Below are 20,895 nucleotides of genomic sequence, written 5' to 3' on the forward strand. Positions count from 1 at the left end.
TGGCTTTGTATCACTGTTCGTCTTTTTAGTGTTGTGTAGCCGCGGTTTTGGCGGGAAAGTGATGTATTTATGTAGTCCATAAATAGACCTTTTTCGCTTGTACATTTTGTTTTCCCAATACAGATCATGTGATAATACTCAGGAGGTTTGGTCCTTTGTTTTGTTAATTATATTCATACTTGCATGCACTCTTTTTAATGAACAAAACAAAGGACCAAACCTCCTAAGTATTATCACATGATCTGTATTGGGAAAACTGAATGTACAAGCGAAAAAGGTCTACAGTTGCGGACATTGAAGACAAACAAGACGTCCCAACAATGGCGTTTACGTGGGATACCTTTTTTAACAACAAAGTATATTAAAGAATCGTAAATGTAGTGATCTGGCCTACAATTCTAAAATGAAGAGAAGATATTCAAAAGATCCAAACAACCAAATTCAGGAATGAAATTGTATTAAAGGAAGATAAGGCACACGAAAGTGACCTGTTTTCCTTTTAACCTTAATATCTGGACACTATCATATTTATATAGTGGTATGTACTTTTTTCTCTGTGAGAGACGATTAGTTTAAAAATCTTGAAGAGACGACTGTCCTGGCATTCGGAATGTTCACTTCCTGTTTCCATCCTTGGCTTAAAAACTTCTCTTGCTAAAGCTCCGTAATATCTACGTGCAACAAGTATGGTGTCTGAAATCCTACAACAAAAATGCAATGCTTGTACCATGTTTAAAATCAATGTTGCTTCTATATGATGAGAATTTATTTTGCCCTTTGCTTTCAAAGCAAAGGGCAAAAATACATTCTCATCATATAGAAGCCTTTGCAAAAGGGGTGTTAACACCGCAGCCATGATGGAAAGATTGGTATATGAACACAGGAAATGTCTTGTGAGAAGCAGTTGATTGTGTTCACAACATGAGACAATAAGTCAAAAAATCAATGTCTTATAACAATAATTATTATGACATAACTTTAATTTGTTGATTATCACGTGGTGAACAAATTGAATTTTTGTTGTTATGACAAAAAGTGACTTTAATTCCTCTGTCATTAACAGAAGCCTACACATGTGATATCAATTTGTCCATTATAATTTTCTAACTGTAAACATGCCTGCAGCCAAAACTTAAAAAAAACTGATTCCGGGTGATTTGTTTCAGAGAATCAATAAAAATAGCAAAGCTAAGTTCAAGAAAAATGTCAACCGGCTGCACATGAAAAGATCCCTGGTTAAACAATAATAAATTGGTGAAATGCCTTCAATCATTCGTTTCCTGATCCGCGTGTTGCGACTGTCTAAAGGCTGTCTTTTACATGCAGGCCTTGTGTGCTTGTTTACCTTTCATCCAACCAACATGTTTTTCTGTTCCAGATAACAAAAGGATTTATAAAGCTTCCTCTGTTCTATTAAATTCGGTTCTATGGTGAAAACAGCTACAGATTTCTTTACTAAAACATCACCTAGAAGATTCCCAACCAGGGAAAAGTAGGATATTTTTGCAATTTTTGCCATCTGAAAAGGTCATCTAGCAGTTTCGGATGAGCAAATGGCTCGGTTGGAACGGTTCTTAGAAGGTAACGTTCAACTAGCAATTTCTGTAGTGAAGATATCATTCCCTAAAATGTTCGAACACTTCAATTTTCAGCCAAGACATCCGAACAGATCTAATTATTCTAGGTGATAAAAATATATCTTTACAGCCTTTATACATTACAAGGGGCCTATAAATGTCTCTCAAAGGCTTTTGGCTTTATTTATTCGTTGGGTGCCCTTGACTAAATGTAAGCTCAACTCTTCAGCAAGAATAATAATATTACATAAAACCTTACACAAAGCATGATTTAATACCGATTTGTGAATTGCACTGTAATATTTTTGGTAGACTATAACTACTGATCATAACTCTCGTTGCATAAAAGTGTGAAAAATGCAGACAAATAAATGTTTGAGTCTATTTTAATATTAATATTAACGCTTGACGACAAAACACTGCGCCAAGTATACGTAAATAAACTCTTTCAATAGTTGTGTGCATGGATACGCTGATTCAGCAGTAAATTGCTTGAAAAATCTTGCTCGTAAGACAAAGAATTTAACAAACTAGACACTTAAATAAAAGTTCCCTTCCTTCCATCCTTCCTTCCTTGCCTTCCTTTGCCAACTCCTTCCACACCACAATAAAATTCACGCATGAAATGTCATGGGAAAAGATTGTTTTTCTTGATACCGAAGTTTTGAAAGACTTAAGGTTCATTAGTGACAAAATCCGGGATGTACAAACATGCACATTAAACGTTCCAATACACGCACTTCTCCTCATGTCACCCTCTCAGTGTCAAGAAGGGTTTTGTAAAAGGAAAAGCTTTGCGCTTACTAAGAACAAACTCGGTCAGGGGTTAAGAATTCTTTGAGTTACTTGAAAAAGAAACAATTCTTAACCCGCCTTTTAGAACGAGGCTACCCCCAAAGCTTCGCCGAGGATATCTTAACCGAAATAAAATTCTCAATACGCAATACGGCTTTACAAAACAATCTTTAAACATCCAAGAAATCTATTCCTTTTATCTCCACTTTCAATCCTGCTACACCGAATCTTAAAAAGATCTCATCAATCTAGCGCGAATATTCCCAAATCCCCCAATGGTTGCATATCGGAAGGACAAGTCTTATCTCCGCGTTGTGGGGGATCATGTGGACGATTTGAGGGATTACCCAGATGTCGTACCAGCAGTGGCCCTTTGGCTCACACGTTTACAAGTTGAATTATAATTTTGTAATGTCCTGTCTCGTTTTGAGATCTCAGTTTTAACTATTGTAAGCTTTGGTAATAAATTCAGTTCAAAGATAACAAAACTAGTCTGCAAGCAGGCTGTTCTGTTGGAAATCTGTGAGCCCCAAAACTACAATTCTCAGCGTCATGCAGGATTTTAGTCATATCCTGCACGTACTGTTGTGTAGGTGTTTTTCGCTGTTTACACCCTTGCTGGAACTTGATTTGAGTTTTGTAAATAAGGTATAAAATAAGTTCCTTTTAAGGACGTTCGCGCGAAAATTTTTCAACATTGATTTTTTTCTGAAACTTTTACCACTGTAAGATGATGAGTTAGTTATGTCAAAAATGTAAAAAAATGGGGGGTCACCGAATTCGTTTTGGAGAGAACATGCCCGGAAAACACCCAAAATGTGACAAAATCGGGCTTCGTTAGCGAATAAGGCCAGTGTCTGTAAACCCTAATATATTGCAATCAAATCTTTGAAGTGAAATCTTCTCTGCCAAATATTATTTAAGTGGACTTATTAAGTGAATTTAGTCAGCTGGTGAGGTTCCTTAAAGATCAAGTTCGCATTTAGCGACCACAGTTTCACACGCCTTGCAGCCGCAAGATGGCAGGATTTGATGTCCCGTGAGCAGAAATCTTGAAATTTTTTGAAGTTCCCTCATTGATTTTTTTTTTTCATTTTTGGACAACGTGGAGATAATTGTAAATAAAATCTGTTTCTGGAAAGAAAAATAGGGGTCACCGAACGTCCAAGACCGTTAAGTCCAGGCAAAACTATAGCAATGGCCTTTTGCCCTATCATTTCTCATTTTATTACTTAGCTCGCGCGCTCGTGTATGACGTGGCGTGTGCACTTGCGTGCGCAGTAAGGTGCGCAGAAACAATTGGCGCGAACGTCCTTAACCAGAGCAAACCTGTAGCAAACGTGGTAAATGCCACAGTTGCTACTAATTTGCTCACCAGTGTAAATATAGTTGCGAATATGGCATTTACCCTGTTTGCTACTGGTTTGCTCTAGAGTAAATATATGTTTTTTTTTTCTTTTTTTCTTTTTTAACTTTCAACATTTATTGAACATACACACGCGCAGTTAACATTCACAAAAGACAATCTGCAACACTAACAAACACTACAACTTGAAGCTGACAAAAAGGAGGAAACCTAATACAATAAAAACTTTAGTACTGTAACTGTAATAAATTAAAGCGCAATCAGTTAAGTAAACAGAATTTCATACCGTATTTAAAAGAGACGAAAAAAACAGACCATTTTGTTCTGAACTCTTTTTAGCAACTAGTCGTACGAGAAATATATTTTTCTAGCCTAATTTTATCACGAGCTAGGGAAAAAAATTCATTAAAGATGTAACATTTACCGTTAAGAACTTTTACATAAAGAAAATACTTTCCTATATGTTTGCATCATATTTGCGCTTTGCAAATTTGGTGTAAATCCTTTTTTTCGTCCAGTAATTAAACTCCCTGATGAACTCTGCGTAATCAGACGAAACCGGTCGAAGAAATAAAAGCAAGTTGACAAGATCTGTTGCTGTGTGCTGCTCACATGTTTTTCTTTTTTTAATTGTAAAAAACTTGTGTAGTCCGGTAACTTGTGTTATCCCGTCACTTCTGTTATCCCGTAACTTCTGTTACGGGGTCACACAAGTTACGGGATAACAGAAGTTACGGGATAATAGAAGTTCCTGAATAATGCCAGCGGGAATGGGATTTGGAAGCTGGAAAATGGGATTCCCCCCCCACAAATTACGGGGTTGCGCTAGTTAGCCGGTTACATAAGTTACAAGATAACAGAAGTTTACGGGTTTCCAGCAGTTACGCGGTTACAGAAATTAGAAGATGAGTTATGGCCAAGAGAAAATGAGGGGACAGAGAGGGAGGCTCAAGGCGTTGGCTGGGATATGTTATGTCCACGAAAGTTATTTTTAGACGAGCGGAAGTCTTTGTTCTACGGGAAGTCTGTCTTCCGAGACGTCCGCATGCAGTCTTGCTTCGCTCTCAGGTTCTTAGTGAAAAGAGAAAATGATGGCGCACGTGGAAGGCTGATGAATATATATTTTCTTTCAAACATCGGACCGAGGTTGGCCTGCATGCGGACGTCTCGGAAGACTTCCGCTCGCCTAAAAATAACTTTCGTGGACACGACATATCCCAAGGGCTGGACCGGGAGCCTCCTTCTCTGTCCCCTCATTTTCTCTTGTTATGGCATAATATAGTCTAACATACGTAGTCTTTCACATATAGTCTTCCACACCAAGTATTACTTATAAGTCCGGACAATTTGCGTAGTCTTACACGAATTACTTATCTACCCATCTTCATACCCAGTTTCCGCACGTTAAGGCAAAATTCAATCATGGCGGAATGCCACACGCCATTTCTGTCCAATTCCTAAATTACAGCAGATATAGTACTTCAGAATTGAGACTGCGATGTCCTTTACTGCTCGCTTTCTGAAGCAGAACTTCTTGTTTGGATCCTTAAGCCGCATGAACAGCCCAGCTACATGTATTCTTCCCAGCCTTGCAAGACTAGTGTTCTTACCTCAATATTTCTTCCAGGTCAGCGATAAAGATATTGTAGGTTACAAATTTGTAAGCAAGTTATCGTCGATTACACTGTCTAAGATGTTAAAATTTTCCAGAGGGAAGGCGAAATTTTCTTCAGACGATGAGTTTTTGCCTTCAGAGACGTACATATTAAATGGAGATATTTGCTACATTGGGACATTCCATTTTTTATCCGCACCCCCCCTATGGAAGGCATTTTTCCGACAGGTCCCTTTTGCTCTGAAATCAGATTCCGACAGGTCCCTTTCACCTCTGAAGTTAGATTCCGACAGGCCCCTTTTACTCTGAAGCTTGATTCCGACAGGCCCGTTTTTGCATAGAACAAAGACTCCCGATTCCGACCTCCTAAACTGGAGCAGAAAATCCAGATTCCAACAGGGTCCTTCTTGACATTTCAAAAAAATGCCTTCCATAGGGGGGGTGTGGATAAAAAATGGAATGTCCCAATATACGCTGGCCAGATCAGATCATTAACATACCTGTACCTATTACTCCATAGAAATTTAACCCTTAATTAATGATTAAAACTGAAACTTAAAATTACACTAACCGATGTTCCTAGACCTCTCAGTATCAAAATTTCTGAGAAAGTATAGAAAAGTAGGTGGCCCTGAATTATATGACCTGTACTATCAGACTGCATGTGTCTTCTTCTTATTTCCTCTACGCGCTTTTTGTCTTTCTGTGTAAAACACCAGTAGCACAAATAGAGCAAGTGAAAGATATGCACTGGCCAAGAATGGTGATGCAGTTTTAATTGACTGAAATGGTTTGGTTTGGAAAATTTGGGAATAAAATATTTGCTTAGAGAAGACCAGAGATCCTAGAGATTTGTCAATTGGTGCATTAGAACAGAAGATTTTTCAGTGCCAGGGCAACTTATCACTTACACAAGTTATTCAGTAGAATATTTCACTGATCCTCCATTCTTTAGGTCCCATGTCCTCGCTGGTATAAATATTCAGCAAAGCCCCTTTCACCAGCTCCAAAACTGAAACCTCCTGATATAGAAACATTACCTTGTTATGGTAAGTGGACTTCCAACCTTTGTCACATCACAGGTAACCCAGGTTCATTGTTTGTGTCACATTCGGGTTTCATAACATGAGTAAATAATTATAGAGAACATAATAGGGCGAAGACACGAAGTTTAAGTCTGAAAATTTGCAAGAAAATGAAAATAAAAATCGATGAAACTTACAATGTGGCGAGTTGTTGCTTTCCTTGATATGTACACAAAGTTTCGGGAAAAATGGTCGCCTTCACCTTTCCTTTACATTGTAGTGGCAAGGTAGGAGGCTGACAGCAGCGTCGGGGCTCTGATCAACTCTCAACCAGCACAATTGTTTGGGTTAAAAATCGAATCCAGTCGCTAAATAATAAAATGCCGGGCTCATGGAACATGACTTTCTCTACACCCTGAATCCACTGAAGTATGTCCAGCTAGCAACGCGAAGCCAGCAGGCTCCGTGTAACTTGTACGTTGACCAACTTAAATGGCGGCCGGAAGCCATTAGGATCACAACTGGTCCAATTCAAAAATGGTACTGAGCATGGGGTACCTAGTGATAAGTCCCCATGGAGGGAAGGGAGTCCCAGATTGCTCAAAGATAAAGCTCACGGTCCGACTACACCTTCTCTCCACGAGGACCTATTGTACCCGTTACCAAGGTGCCCTAATCACAGCAGTGCTGGCACAATAGTGAGGGCACTTGCCTTTCACGAAACTTGGCACTATACTGATGTGGGTTGTCCTTGGCCGCTCTCTTCTCTGCTGCAAGAGGTTTCCCCTTGTCGAAAACCAACATTTGATTACATTCACGGTCTCCCCAGTTAATCAGTAGAACACACATGCTGAGCTATAAAAGCTTGAGATTAGTAAATGAAGTGATTATTATTAACTAAGGCAGGCTGCAGGTTGCAATCCAAAAACTATTCTACAATAATTACTTACATTTTAAGGCATTCGCTTGCAAACTACATTTAATAGTGTATGATAATTTTGTAGGTCATGGACCACATTTTGGTTAATTTTGTTTGGTTTCATTATTAGGTATTTTTAGTCCAAGTGTTTGTCGTTTCATAGCTGAGAGAGACTACGAGAATCGCAACTCAGGAATTCTTGCCTGGGTGACATCATTCACTTCAGAAAATCCAGTGGGATTAATTGAGCTCAATGAGTTTGTTTTTGGAGCTAATCCAAGGATTGATATCTTGCACAGAGTTGTAGTTTGGCAGAGAGCAAAAAGAAGGGCTGTAAGTGGTCATCCATTAGGATTACTCTGAATAGTACATGTAGTTTGGTGTCAGTGCTATTTGACGAAGAGCCCAAGTTTGGTTTCAGTTTTATTGATGAAGAGCCCAAGTTTGGTTTCAGTTTTATTTATGAAGAGCCCAAGTCTTGGAGGAGCTATCTCCAAATGGCTTTAGTTTGAATTTAACACAAACGTCTGTGGCATACTGCATGTGGTAAAAAAAATGTTTAACTTTTGAAGATCATCAGTCAAAAATACATGTAACTGTACCGTTACAAGGGCTACAAAGTAAACAAATTTGTTGCGTTATTCTGTATAACAAGGGCATATAAATTACTGAACGATTTCTTGATGAAGACAAGGATATCATCGTAAAATTGAGGAGAAACCTAAAGAGTTACTCAATTATCGGACCGTTCGCAAGATAGGAACATTTCATTGCGATGTTTGTTTACATGATTTGACGCGAGAAGGGTTTTGAACAAACCTTTTCAGCTGAAATTGTGGACTTTTGAGAGCTTGCTGGCGTTTTCGTTTCAAAGCATTATTCCTCGAATAAGTCTTCTGCAAGATTTGGCCACGCAAAAACTGGAAGTTTGAGGCAAGTTGCTCAGTCCAGACCCAGTCATTGCCACTTTGGCAAAGGCCGGCGAAAAATATGATTTAACAACCCATTGACACCTGAACTGGTCCCATTGATGAGTAAAATCGTCTGGCGTTAGACAGAGTAAAATCTATGAAGTCCCACTCCCAGGAATCAATAGGTTAAAAGGATGATTTTTGGCCCTTAAAAACAAAAGATTTGTATTCTTTTACTTTCTCTCTTAAGCTGTCTGCTTAACACTTACGTCCGACACACTCGTGTGCAATTAATGTTGCCTGTCTGGCAACTGTGATAAGAAAGCATCATTCCACTTGCCCTGGGGTATTGGACAGTTTTTCTTTTGGTGTCCTGCACCATGAGGAGTCAATGAGTTGAGAAAGGACTTACTTTTTCAACTACTTTCCTCCTTTTTGCCTTCACACCACTTCTCCTCTCAGCCAAATACTTTACTCTACCTCCCGTATACAGCATAATTATTGTTTACCACATAGCCACAACAACCCAGCCAGAACAAAACAATCCTATCCAAATAGGTAATTACTCAATAGCATGGCATTTCTATGGAGTCATCAAAACCATACATGTAACTGAAAGCTAAACAGTGTAAATAACTGAGTTAGAATAATGTGCAAGCCAGCGGGCCATGACGGTGAGTAATGCGAGCCATGGCTGTGAGTCATGAGAGCGAACATGGCGAGCCATGGGAGTCAATATGCAAATCACACAGTTATTGAAAGATAACGATTTTCAAATGGGTGCTTAGACTTAGTAACTGTTTATCAGCGCTATTTAAAACGGGTGCTTACTCTGACTTAAATGCAAAATGCGCATGGCTCGCTGGCTCGCAGACTGTCCAGCCCCTAAATAACTGATTGACCCCAATCCATGAAATTGATGTTTAACCCTAATTTGGGTATGAAATGGAATAGAAATTACGGGTAATTCAAAGTTTCTTTATTTGATGTTAGTACCTTTAGAATAACCTAGGCTAGAAAAATCAACCTAATCTTGGTTTGCATCCACGTGATGAGATGACCATGTTGGCGTACAAAACAATAGAAACTGGTCCCACAAGTTTTGCATAATAATAAAGTCAAATTCTCAAAAGGCATTTTACTCCATTGTTCTGTACACCAACATGGCACGTGATGTCAGATGCAAACCATCAATTGTAGGTTAAATTAATAATAGAGCGGTTTTCAATTGAGTGTCGAAAGTAATTAGATAATTACTTTGGTTTATGATTACTTCACTCAGTGATTGGTTCAAAGTTCTCGCGCCATTTTTTCAACCAATCAGAAGTGAAACCAAAACCAATCGTGGCTCGCGCGTGCACATTTTCCTGGGCTTTGTGTCGGCTACGTGTAATTACTTTGAATTTTGATTGGTTTGCCGGATTGTCTCCGTCCTTTTTTATTGGCCAAAGTAATTACTTTTGTTTTGGTTTTACGACACTCAATTGAATCTCGCTCTATTCACTAGTCTAAGACTGTGTTACAATACTATTAAACAAAATCTTTGTGAAAGATAGTTAACAAGGAAAAAAGATGTCTGCATTCATCATGTATGAAGCATGAACAACAGCCCACTCCATAATTGGCTAGACTTTCACAATGAAGACTTGAGCCCTTCAAAGTACATTTCTGTTGTATTGTCTTGGTTGATCAGGGTACAGCTTGTGTGAAGACACGAGGAGAAAAAAGGGGTGGTGGCAAAAAACCATGGCAACAGAAAGGAACTGGAAGAGCTCGACAGGGAAGCATTAGAGCCCCACACTTTATTGGAGGTAGGTCATGTGTTTATAATGCTGTCTGTAATGTGAACAGTTGGAGATGAAGGATTCATTTCCCTTCTAAAAGTGGTAATAATAAATTATTGATTTTATCACAGTAGCAATGACCTTTAAAACTTTCATTTCATTTTATTCCACAGTTCAAATAGTTATATGAAACTTCATAATAGTGTATAAAAAAAATTCCTTTTGTAACCATTTGTAGCAACACTTATCGTAGGCATTTTTTGTTGAATTGTAGGTGGCCATGCCCATGGACCAAAGCCCAAGAGCTTTTATTATTCACTACCAAAGAAAGTAAGAAGAATGGGACTCAGGACAGCACTGTCAGTCAGATATGCACAAGTGAGATTTTCTTCCATCAATGTGAAGTATTTATAGTATGTACTGAAACAGTTTATAGCGTTGAAGGCACGCAGTGATTGGCTACTCAAACTCATAATATCCTTTGCTATTCATCTTTGAGCAATTTGCGGTGATTAGCACCCAAATAATATATTGTAATCATTGTAGGAATAAATTAGTTAAAATCGTCTTTTTGTGCTGTACTACCTCACTGCTTGAGTATATACTAACTCAAAAATAACTGTTTACCTCTGATCAGGGTTGGTAGCTAGTGGTGGATATTTACACTCATTTAATACTTTTATCCACCAATGGCCACCTGTGCTTCATTGAATAGTTGTTAAATATTATTTTAAGTGCTTGCATTGGATATAGGGGTGCAGGGTTGGGTGACAGAGCAACGGTGGCTTGTGAGATCTTCACAAGATCTTTCACCTTCCAGTAATGTGTTCTGGTTTAAATTGCCAGACTTGAGATTGTGTTCTCTACTGTATGAAACATTTCTAGCTTTCTGATTGGTGCATTCAATCTCTGGTATTACCTCATACACGGCATGACCTTATATGGACACTGATTTTGCTGGTGTCTTCATAACATTGTTGTAACAACTTCCAGTGTTAAAAGAGAGTTCAGAGTTGAATAAAATTTAACAAAAGAACCATTATTCCATTCATGGTACATGTAGTTGCATATGAAATTGGTGCCTTTAGCACCAAAACCATCTCCACTTTCCTTATGACCTGCTGCCCAAAAACATTTTGAGAAGACTGCAGAATACATACACACAAAAAAACTGCAGACACTTGTCACTATACTGAAATCCAAAAGTTCTGCACATCTGCTCAATTAAACAGAAGGCCAAAATTTGTACCTCCTTCTGTTTCCTTCCAAAAGAAATGCAACATACTGTAGCCTAATTAAATTTTATGTTTCATAGCCTTTATGTTTTATTTAATAAACAAGCAGGAATATCAGGTTTAATGGGGACATTTTCAGTGAGTGATAAGAACCATGAAGTGAAGCCAGGTGGTTTTAGACCTGATAAAACACGAGATGTGAGTTTATTAAATGGCTTCAAAAACATTCCACAACAGCATGTCCCTCTGGAGTCCAGACAATGTTGCCGAATGTGAGAGAAATATATTAGGCTAAGCATACAAAAAAACAAAAACAAAAAACCAGCGGGGTCTTATTACCAAATGTTCTTTATGTAAAGAATTCAAATGAGGAGTGTTACATGTATACTGAGATTAAAGCTGGCATGTGACATTTTATCACTGTTTTGATAGTAAGGGCGTTAATGCTCATACGGTACCACTGCTACCTTGAGTTTTATTGTATCCTTTTTTCTTAAAGAACCTTTTCTTTGAATGTTTAAAATTAATGTCTACTATCTAAATTCAACATTACATTTGCCGCGAAGCTCACTTCAAAGGCATAAAATGTTACCCTTTTTTTCTTCAGGGTGATTTGCACATTGTTGATTCCTTCAAGGACATTGAAAGTGAGAGGGTAAGTTGACCAACAAGCAATGGAGAACATTTTTATTGGTCTTTTGGTGAATATTCCCCCTTTCCCACAATTAATTTTTAATCTTGTGGAATGAAAAAATAATGGCTTGCATAAACAAGTTGGAATTCAGAGCTATCTACATTTTTATGGATTATTTTTTAGGATTTAATTCCTCTTCTAGAGAAAAAAGGATGGAATAATGCTGTTCTTGTTGATAGGTAAGTTTTTTTTGGCATAGAGATCTAAAAAATTGCGTTCATAACTGCGAGGATCATAGCTTCACTTGATTTCATGTCCGCAGTTCATATATGATCCATTTCATATATCATTTCATCGTTGATTCATTCCTTACGGGAACATTGGAACCCACAAATGACCAGCTCCCAATTTTTCACGCTTTTTACGCAATTGCAAAAATTGCGTTCATAACTGCGAGGATCATAGCTTCACTTAATATAAGGCTTATTTGAAAGATCTTTCAAAGAAAAGAAACATGGTGTTCTCATTTTTTAAAAATCTCGTATTGTTCTGGAGATATTTCATTTTTTGTGTAAAAGCTGATGACATCATCAGTGGTTTTAAGGGGAAAACAAATCACAAAATCTAGAATATCCTCAGAAATATTAACGACAGTGCCTACTACGTAATTCAAAGGCATTTTGCGGGGTTTACTGAATATTTGGGAAAAGCAGACCTTAACGAGTGTTACTGAAATCCAAAAAGGAAATTGGGGGTAACCACGCATTTTTTGAAGATAATTATTTTATTCAACAATATTTGTAAAAAGCTTTAAAACACAAAGCAATGTATGGTGTTCTTTTCCAAATTGGCGCTCTCTGAAAAATGCATGGTTACCCTTGATTTTCTTTTTGGATACCAAGAGCACTTGCGAAGTTGCGCTCTCTCCGCATAGTTTTGAACAGCGCAAGAAAATACCCGGTATTATTAGAAAAACGATAGGAAATCCGAGTATCTCGAGATGCGCAGAACGTATGTGCAATAACAGTAGTAGGCACCGTCCTTAAAGCAGTGCTCTTCAAACTTTGCACCAATAATGTTCATCAATCAATGCATAAAATGACACCCATTGGACAATTACCATGGCAACCATTTCGCTTCCAGATCGAGTTTGTGCGGAACTGATGTTTCCACTTTCTGTCTTAACTAAACATCATTAAGGAGTTGATCAGGAGACCTAAGGGAAAACATGGGTTCTATGTGTGTTTTGAGCAGGACTGTCTGTCTTGCCTGATTTGAGAGGAAATTGAAATATTTCAGTTACAAGCAAAAGGGACGGGAGCCAAAAGTGTTGCCATAGTTATGTTATACTCCGCACCTTTTTTACCTATTGACACCTGGACAACCCCCATTGACGAGTGCCTATGAAGTGAAAAATATCTTTTGCTTAATTTTAAGACCTTTCAAAATGATGAAGAATGATGTTTTCTATTTTGGAATATCGTCTTTTTTCCAGAGATATTTAAATTTTTGGATGGCATCACAAACTGTACACAGAGAGACTGGAAACGAGTGTTCTCATGACAACATCTAAATGGGTGTACCTTATCTGATGTACATTACTGGTGCCAAGCTTGAACAACTCCCATCCAATATTTTTGGAGATATTCTCTATTTTGGGATTTATTACTGTAACAGGCATGTACAGTACAGTTTGTGATATCATCAATTTTTGAACAAAAACTTGAATGAGAGAAGATATTCCAAAATAGAAAAAGAACATTCTTCATCAATTTTAAAGGTCTTTAGAAAGGGCAAAAGGTATTTTTTACTTCATAGACATTAAAGTCTCACTCCTAGGAGTCAATTGATGAGTCAAGGGATATTACTCATTCCAAGTTTGAATAATATTGCTGTTACACTTTCAGAGATATTCTTGATTTTGTGATCCATCTTCCAGCAGAACCACTGATGACATCATCAATTTTCTAATTTGCTTGACAAAAACTCAAATATCTCTGAAACGAAAAAGATACTTCAAAACCCTTAAGGCCATTCTTCATTGTTTTGAACTCTTTCAAAATAGACATTAATTATTTTTTTTGTCATAGGCACATGAAGACCAAGCCCAATAGATAAGGAAAGTACTTGTTATTTAATTTGTTAATTTTTTTTTGCTCCCTCTCACAGTGAGCCAAACCCTAAGCTCCGGCATGCTGCCATTGAAATGGGTAAAGTGGATGTGATTTATAGTTTAGGTGAGTGAAGCGAGATAACCACCTTTTAAAACTAAGAGACACACCTTTAAACATAAAGATGCCCTGTAAAGTGCTACTAGGTAAAAAAAAAAAAGACTTCTTTGCTTAACACCTGACTGACAAAATTTTGAGCTTTGATTTTCATCTAAAGGCTGTTTACTTTGAGTGTAAGTTTTGGATTTCACAACTCCGCGTACTGACCGATTGGACCTCAGAGGGTTGGTTCTATTATTATTATATTACTCATTAACTTAGGCCAGTCAAATAAAAAATATATTGGCAGTGAATAAAGCTCCGCTGCCGCTCTTGGACTCATGTTATCGAGTATTTCGCATTGATTTTGTCTCCGTTCGCGGCTTGCGTCGCAATAAATATGCACAAAACAAATTTCAATGAAGTACATTCAATAATGATCGAGAAAAGGTCCAAAGTTGGTTAAAGTACTCGTTTGTCAAGTGTCTTTGACAATTTGGAAAAAAATAGACAATACTGTTCATTGGATATACTCTTCCTGGCAAATTTGTTCACTAAGGCCTTGCTGCAAATGTTGCCGTTAACAGTCACACAACAACCCAGGTATCGTTCAATTTGGAATTGTTTTCAGGAAAGCTTTTAACTGCTAACCATCCAAATGTTATATGAAACAATAATTAGAATTCCAAACAATTCTTGAAATAAAGTAAATATCCAAGTATTAATTATAAAGAGAGTACAAATGTCACTCGGCTTTCTGCGAAAGGACATCAGCAAACTCAGTTTTATTTAAAAGTTTGTGGTATCTCAGTGATCTCGAACGCAACTTTCTGTAAATATACTTCCTTTAGTAGATCAGGTGGTGGCATTTTCTTTACTTGATTGTTGATCCAACTGCACTTAACGACAAAATATCTCATCCCTAATAAACTATGATAATGTAGCTGTAATAAGAAGCACTAAGTAAGAACAAATCCTGATGGGTGTCTACGATAATGAATGATTTAAAGGAAAAACGCACCGACTCACTGAGAAATGCAGGTTTCCTTTCATACAAAACCTCCGTGTCTGCGTGCGGTGCATCTCGGTAGACAATTACATGTAGTGATTAATTAGCATAGTTTTGAAATCCAAAGGAAAAGAAGAATTAATTTTTTTGGTCACAGTGGCACTTCAAACAAAGTACCTTTTTAGAGACGTATCAATTTAAAAAAATATCAATTTTATTGTCATTGTTTATACACACTTTTTTATTCTTTGCAGCTTTGAATGTATACACAATCTTGCATCGGAAAAATGTAATTTTATCACTGGATGCTGTCAAGGCACTGGAAGAAAGACTAGTTGAAGATGATAGAATACTTATAAACCAATTTGAGTAGTTGAAATATGTTTCTTTTGTCTGTAAATAATCACTACGGTACTTTTAATTACATTGGAAATTATAAAAGAGTAAAAAATACCAGTAACACAAATTTGTGTATTTTTTTCCTTATCACTAGTCCTATTATTTAAATACTGTAAACACCCGCAGATAAGACGCACTCTGAATTTTGGAATAAATCAAAAGAAATTCAAAACTTGTCGGGTCTGTAAAAGTCTTCTTCAACCATTGTTGACTCAATGTAAACTCACTATTAACCCATTGACTCCCAGGGGTTCCCCACTGACAAGTAAAGTCATCTGGCGTTAGACAGAGTAAAATACTAAGTCTGGCCAGTTTAGACGTCAAAGGGTTAAAATCCTAAGTAATAATATAATGAACATTGTTTCTACCAACTTTGACATATGATTGATCTTTTTCTGGTATTTGTTGCAAATGCTCCTGCAGATAAGCTGCACTCTTTTCTAGCGACGATGTTTGGAAAAAAGGATGCAGCTTATCTGCGGGTGTTTATGGTACCCAAAAGAGACAAAAAAAAGTGAAATTTATTTAAACAAATAAGCAGTTTATTTTAATGTTATCTAAGCTAACCTAGATGTATTTGTACCTTCACAGACTAATTTTAAATAATCTTTATTACACTGCAATATTGGACAATAAAGAAAAAAAAAATCAAAATGATAGCTATCAACAGTTTAAGATGCCCTACACTCTTGCTAAGTTTGACCTCACTTCCCACCGTAAGGCTTGTCGTTTCTTGTCTGTTGGCACAACATAAGTGTTTGGAACATAGTTTCTTTGTGGTCTCTAAAAAGCAAAAGAAAAGGAAACCTGTTTGAATACTGACCATGCATCAGGAACAGTAGCCTGCAAAGCAAGTGTATTTTGGTAAGAATTATCAGCCAATGTCTTGGATATAACAAGACTAAAAGAGGACTGGGACAAGTAAAACAATTATTGCACTTAGGGAGAGGAGGATAATATGAAATGGTGGTGGGGAAAGGTTTCTCTCCCTCTCTGCCCTTTCCCTAGTCTAAAATTTCAGCCATCTACTCCCTAACCCTATAGGGGCACCCCCAGGGGTAAGGGAGGAGACACCTACTGGCTGTAAGCTTTCAAAATCACAGCCCATTGCAAACGTTGGATCTTGAACAAGCATATGCCTACCAAAAAAGCTACAGGAACAAAAGAAAAACCTTTTAGGGGGGTTTAACATCATCTAAAATATAACAGAAATATTATATAATATATGACTTTCACCTTTACTCATTATTTGTAGCAACCTCTTTCCCAGGGTCTCTCCTCTCTGCCTCCAATGTCGTTGAGAAAAAGACCCTGGTTCAGGCTGGTCATGTGTCTCCCAGAATCAGGAGGTTCACCAAATGTGCGTTAGAGGAGGGGTGGCAATGCAACATTGCAAAGAAGGGAATCAGCAAGCAATTGATTTTGTGGTCAGATGACCATTGACAAAACATTTGACAGCAGTATTTTATGTACTGCACATGTGGAATTGGGAGGCGCGGTAGCCTCATGGTTAGTGCGCTCGACTCTGGATTGCATAGTCCGGGTCTGGGCCGGGCACATTGTGTTGTGTTCTTGGGCAAGACACTTTACTCTCACGGTGCCTCTCTCCACCCAGGTGTATAAATGGGTACTGGCGAAATGCTGGGGGTAACCCTGCGATGGACTAGCGTCCCATCCAGGGGGGAGTAGAAATACTCCTAGTCACTTCATGCTACAGTAACCGGAGATTAGCGCCAGCCTGATGGGCCTTCTAGACTTGTAGCAGACTTTACCTTTTACCTTTACATATGGAATTCGATGTGAAAGGCAAAAAGTTGTGGTCAAATCAATTGGATGTCACAGAAATTATACTTGCATCATTCAAGTTTTCACCTGTGTCCGGATCAACAAAGAATGCTAATAGTTTGCGAAATTTATTTCAGTTGTGAAAGAAAACAAGCGAAATGTTTATCCATGGGAAAGAAACATGTTTAGTGATCAGCCAGTGTGATGACTTGTTATTTGAGTTCTTATGTCACGTATCAACCTCAGATTGTCAAATCACACTGTATTAATATGTGCAGGTATTTTTTCGTTTTTATTTTGAATGTTACATAATGATCCCTAAAGTCACAATCTTGTACAGGGAGTAGACAGTTTTGACTTACGATATTTATATTTCAACAACTTCGGGTAAATTGTCAATAACATTAAGATATTTTTTTACCACTGCACAGCACTTAAATATATATAGCATGTATATTTTTAGTCCCGGTAAAATAAAAGAGACATTTTTATCAAGCAAACATAGAATGATAGTGTTTGGTGTATTCTTTTATGTTAGTGTATGTTCTGTAGAAGCAACTTTAGCGACTGACAAAATCAATTTTTTTGTGAATGTCAATTGCCAGCTTGACATTGAACTTGCCTTGTCGGTCACAAAAGCTCTTGTTTTTAGGTTAACCGCTGTTACGTGAATTAATCTCCTGTGGGTATATAACATCAGCTCTTTTGACCTTTTTGATACTTACATTGTAACGTAAGGATTCCTTATTTAAACATTGCTGTGTCAAACAAATACGCTTTCACCCAGTTGCAGGATCAAAATAATAACGAATACACTACCCCAGTGACCAGCCTGAACCAGGGTCTTTTTCTCAGTGACAAAAGAAACCCTGGGAACAAGTTTGTAAATTTGAAGAACTCTTTTCACATAACTGATTTAATTTTGGGAAGTTTTATATTATATGCAAGTTAGAGATCACCCATTGTTATTAATATGCCAGCCAGAACCTAATTGGCTGTTGAAACAATGACTTTTTTTCTCAGTGGTTGGCAAATTTGAATAGCAAAAGAACTGTGACGTCAATGCTTGTAAACAAGAAATATTGCTATACTTTGCCCTGTTATTGATTGGCAGGATTGTAAGTGACCTTTTTCTGTGAAGCAATGTGGAATTTATATTTGAAGGATAAGAAAAACTCACCTCAAACACATCACACTGCAACATTTTACCCTGAAAATAAACAGAAAAAGGTGATTTACATGTAGTTCCTTGATGTTTCTAATAACCAAGTCAATTGTGTATTTCTTTTACATAGGTTTCAGGATTGCACCCAACATACATGTAACCTGCCCAACTGGTGGCTTGTGATGCCATTATCTCTCTCACTATACAAGCTACACCCCAAAATGAATCATCATCATTTACCCTGACATTCCAGCGTAGGTTTTTGTGACTTTTTTCTCCAGGTGCTTTGTTAGCTTTCCATTCACCCTTAAACTGGTGATATCTAAAAATGGAATTGACAGAGGATGTTATTTTGCCTTTTGAACTGTGGATAAATTAAGAGAAATAAAAAACTCCAAATTATTGGTTCAAAATCCAAACCTTGATACAGGATCACTTTTCTTAACCTGCCGTGTGTGAGGATGGTGAGTTGAGGGTCGAATAACTAAAAACAGACACAGTATAATCAATAGCACATAAGTGCTGCGCATATGTTATGCACATTATGCCATGTGGAGATACTCGGGTTTCCTATCAATAATTAATGATGCATACTAATACAGTGATATTTTTGCACGGTTTAAAACTGTCTGAAGAAAGTAGATCTTAGTTAATGCTTTTGGTCTCCAAAAAGAATATTGGGGGTAACCATGCATTTTTGAGAGAAAATTAAGCCTCAATTTGACAAAGAATGCCATGTACAAATATTATTCATCAATAATTTTATTATCTTTGAAAAATGCATGGTTACTCCCAATTTTCATTTTGGATTTCAACAACACTTGTTAAGATCTACTTTTCCTGCATAATCATAAACCGGGGCAAAAATTTATATCTTTGAATTAGTAAGCACCATCCTTAATCCATTGACTCCCGGGGGTTACCCATCGATGAGTAAACTCGTCTGGCGTTAGGGTAAAATACTAAGTCTGGCCCATTCAGGTCGGTTTGGGTGTAAAAGGGCTAATATTAATTTAAAAATTAATGTTCTTCAATGTAAAATTCAACGTGAATTCTTCTTCAAAATTAAATTAAAGGGATGCAAAAAATATCTAAAAAGATTTCTTTTTTTCTTCTCTGTCTGGATAGTAAGAAAACACCATTTACTCTTAACACCAAGAACAGCTAATCTTTAGGGATAAGTTTGGAACTAGAATACGCTGAGAAGGTGTGACAGACATTTCAAGTTGACTATGGTACACTGTAAAACCACTGCTTTTTTTAAAATTGATGTTATTATGGAACCCTAACTGGGAAAGACCTAATGTTGTTGTTATTTTCAAAAAGATTGCTCATCTGGCTCAGATTTTTACAGTACAATAGGCCATTTCCGAGTTCATGTTTGCCTCCTCTTCAAAGCGAGTCTAAGTTCGAAGTTTTTGTTATTGAAAATAGTTTTCATTCATATGTAAATTAGAACTAATTACCATCACAAAAACTTCGCACTTAACCTCACTTTTAAAAGGAGGCAGACATGAACTCAGAAATGGCCTATTTCCTTCCAAATGCTTTACTGTATTATAAAATATGATCTCATCATGTATAGTGTATAATGATCTTTTGCAGTCTTTGTGAATGATAAAAACAGTACACAATCTGTGGCAACAAGTGCAGACTGTATTACAAAATTGTAGCTACATTATTTTGAGGAAAGACGTGTTGGCTAATTCTTACAGGAAGGCAATAAAGCTCTGTCAGCATGATTTTCCCATGGTCTGTAGTCACTTGGTTCAGTAGATTCTTCACTCCCCACACTGATGATGTCCGCAGTTTCCACTTCTTCATTTTGTAGGGGAAGGTCCCGAATTCTTTGCTCTAACTCAGATATGTCTGTAACTAAAAATTAGTTAGGGATAAAATTATTACAATTATGTTAACTATAATTTTAAGATACCTGTATTTGCATGAACTGGTTTTAACTTACTTTGATAATGTTCCCAATCACATCCATGAAAGAAATGAAATTTAAAATAATACTACAAGTGGACAAAGAATTAGGAGCAATAACGTTTTAGGCCTAATTAGGTTAGTAATTTCATTGTATGGTGGGGTCACACGTGGTGTTTTGGTGTTTCGTTTTGCTTTTTCTGTGTTTTGTGGTTTAGTAATGCCCACTAGAAGTCGTTTTTAACACATTTTAACTTACGAAGGAAAACTGGCATCACATCTGGCTTATTATCTCCTGATTGGTATAAAAGCCAGATACACTGTATTTTTAATTGATCTTACCAGAATCAGTACTTGCAAATGACTCATCAAAAACCTTTGATTCCCCATTCCTTTTTCTCAAGACCTTCCTTTTAATATTTCTGCTACCTGGCCGACGCTGCTCTTGAGGTGAAATTTCTGCAGTGGAAAATGGACCTGATGGGTAACACTGTATGTTTTCCTTCCCAAAAACCTGATGTCCTGATGCCTAATTTGGGG

At 37.3% G+C, this 20,895-nt stretch overlaps 2 protein-coding genes across 2 annotated transcripts in view; one reads left to right on the top strand and one right to left on the bottom strand.

The window, feature by feature from the left end:
- The first annotated feature begins 5,136 nt into the window (after positions 1–5,136).
- On the top strand, positions 5,137–15,651 carry LOC138026414 (large ribosomal subunit protein uL4-like). Its single transcript, XM_068873763.1, has 9 exons — positions 5,137–5,365; positions 6,309–6,402; positions 7,428–7,630; positions 9,902–10,019; positions 10,267–10,370; positions 11,835–11,882; positions 12,045–12,100; positions 14,031–14,098; positions 15,335–15,651. The coding sequence occupies exons 1-9, from the start codon at positions 5,237–5,239 to the stop codon at positions 15,451–15,453; spliced, it is 939 nt and encodes a 312-aa protein (XP_068729864.1). The 5' UTR covers positions 5,137–5,236; the 3' UTR covers positions 15,454–15,651.
- LOC138026413 (centriolar and ciliogenesis-associated protein HYLS1-like) overlaps positions 15,277–20,895 on the bottom strand; it is an 8,773-nt gene continuing 3,154 nt past the window's right edge. Inside the window, exons 4-9 of the mRNA XM_068873762.1 lie at positions 20,698–20,884; positions 20,143–20,304; positions 18,850–18,913; positions 18,670–18,751; positions 18,445–18,474; positions 15,277–16,262 (exon numbers count right to left, since the gene is read on the bottom strand). Coding sequence (XP_068729863.1) covers positions 16,161–16,262; positions 18,445–18,474; positions 18,670–18,751; positions 18,850–18,913; positions 20,143–20,304; positions 20,698–20,884 — 627 coding nt within the window. The 3' untranslated portion in view covers positions 15,277–16,160. The remainder of the gene's footprint in view (positions 16,263–18,444; positions 18,475–18,669; positions 18,752–18,849; positions 18,914–20,142; positions 20,305–20,697; positions 20,885–20,895) is intronic.

This window comes from Montipora capricornis, chromosome 12, assembly GCF_036669925.1.
Source record: "Montipora capricornis isolate CH-2021 chromosome 12, ASM3666992v2, whole genome shotgun sequence".
NCBI lineage: Eukaryota > Metazoa > Cnidaria > Anthozoa > Scleractinia > Acroporidae > Montipora > Montipora capricornis.

Coding starts and splice junctions, on each gene's coding strand:
- LOC138026414 (XM_068873763.1), top strand. CDS start 5,237: ATGTCCTTTACTGCTCGCTTTCTGAAGCAGAACTTCTTGTTTGGATCC. Junction 6,403..7,427: donor AGAAACATTACCTTGTTATG/GTAAGTGGACTT, acceptor TTTCATTATTAG/GTATTTTTAGTCCAAGTGTT. Junction 10,371..11,834: donor TGTCAGTCAGATATGCACAA/GTGAGATTTTCT, acceptor TTTTTTCTTCAG/GGTGATTTGCACATTGTTGA.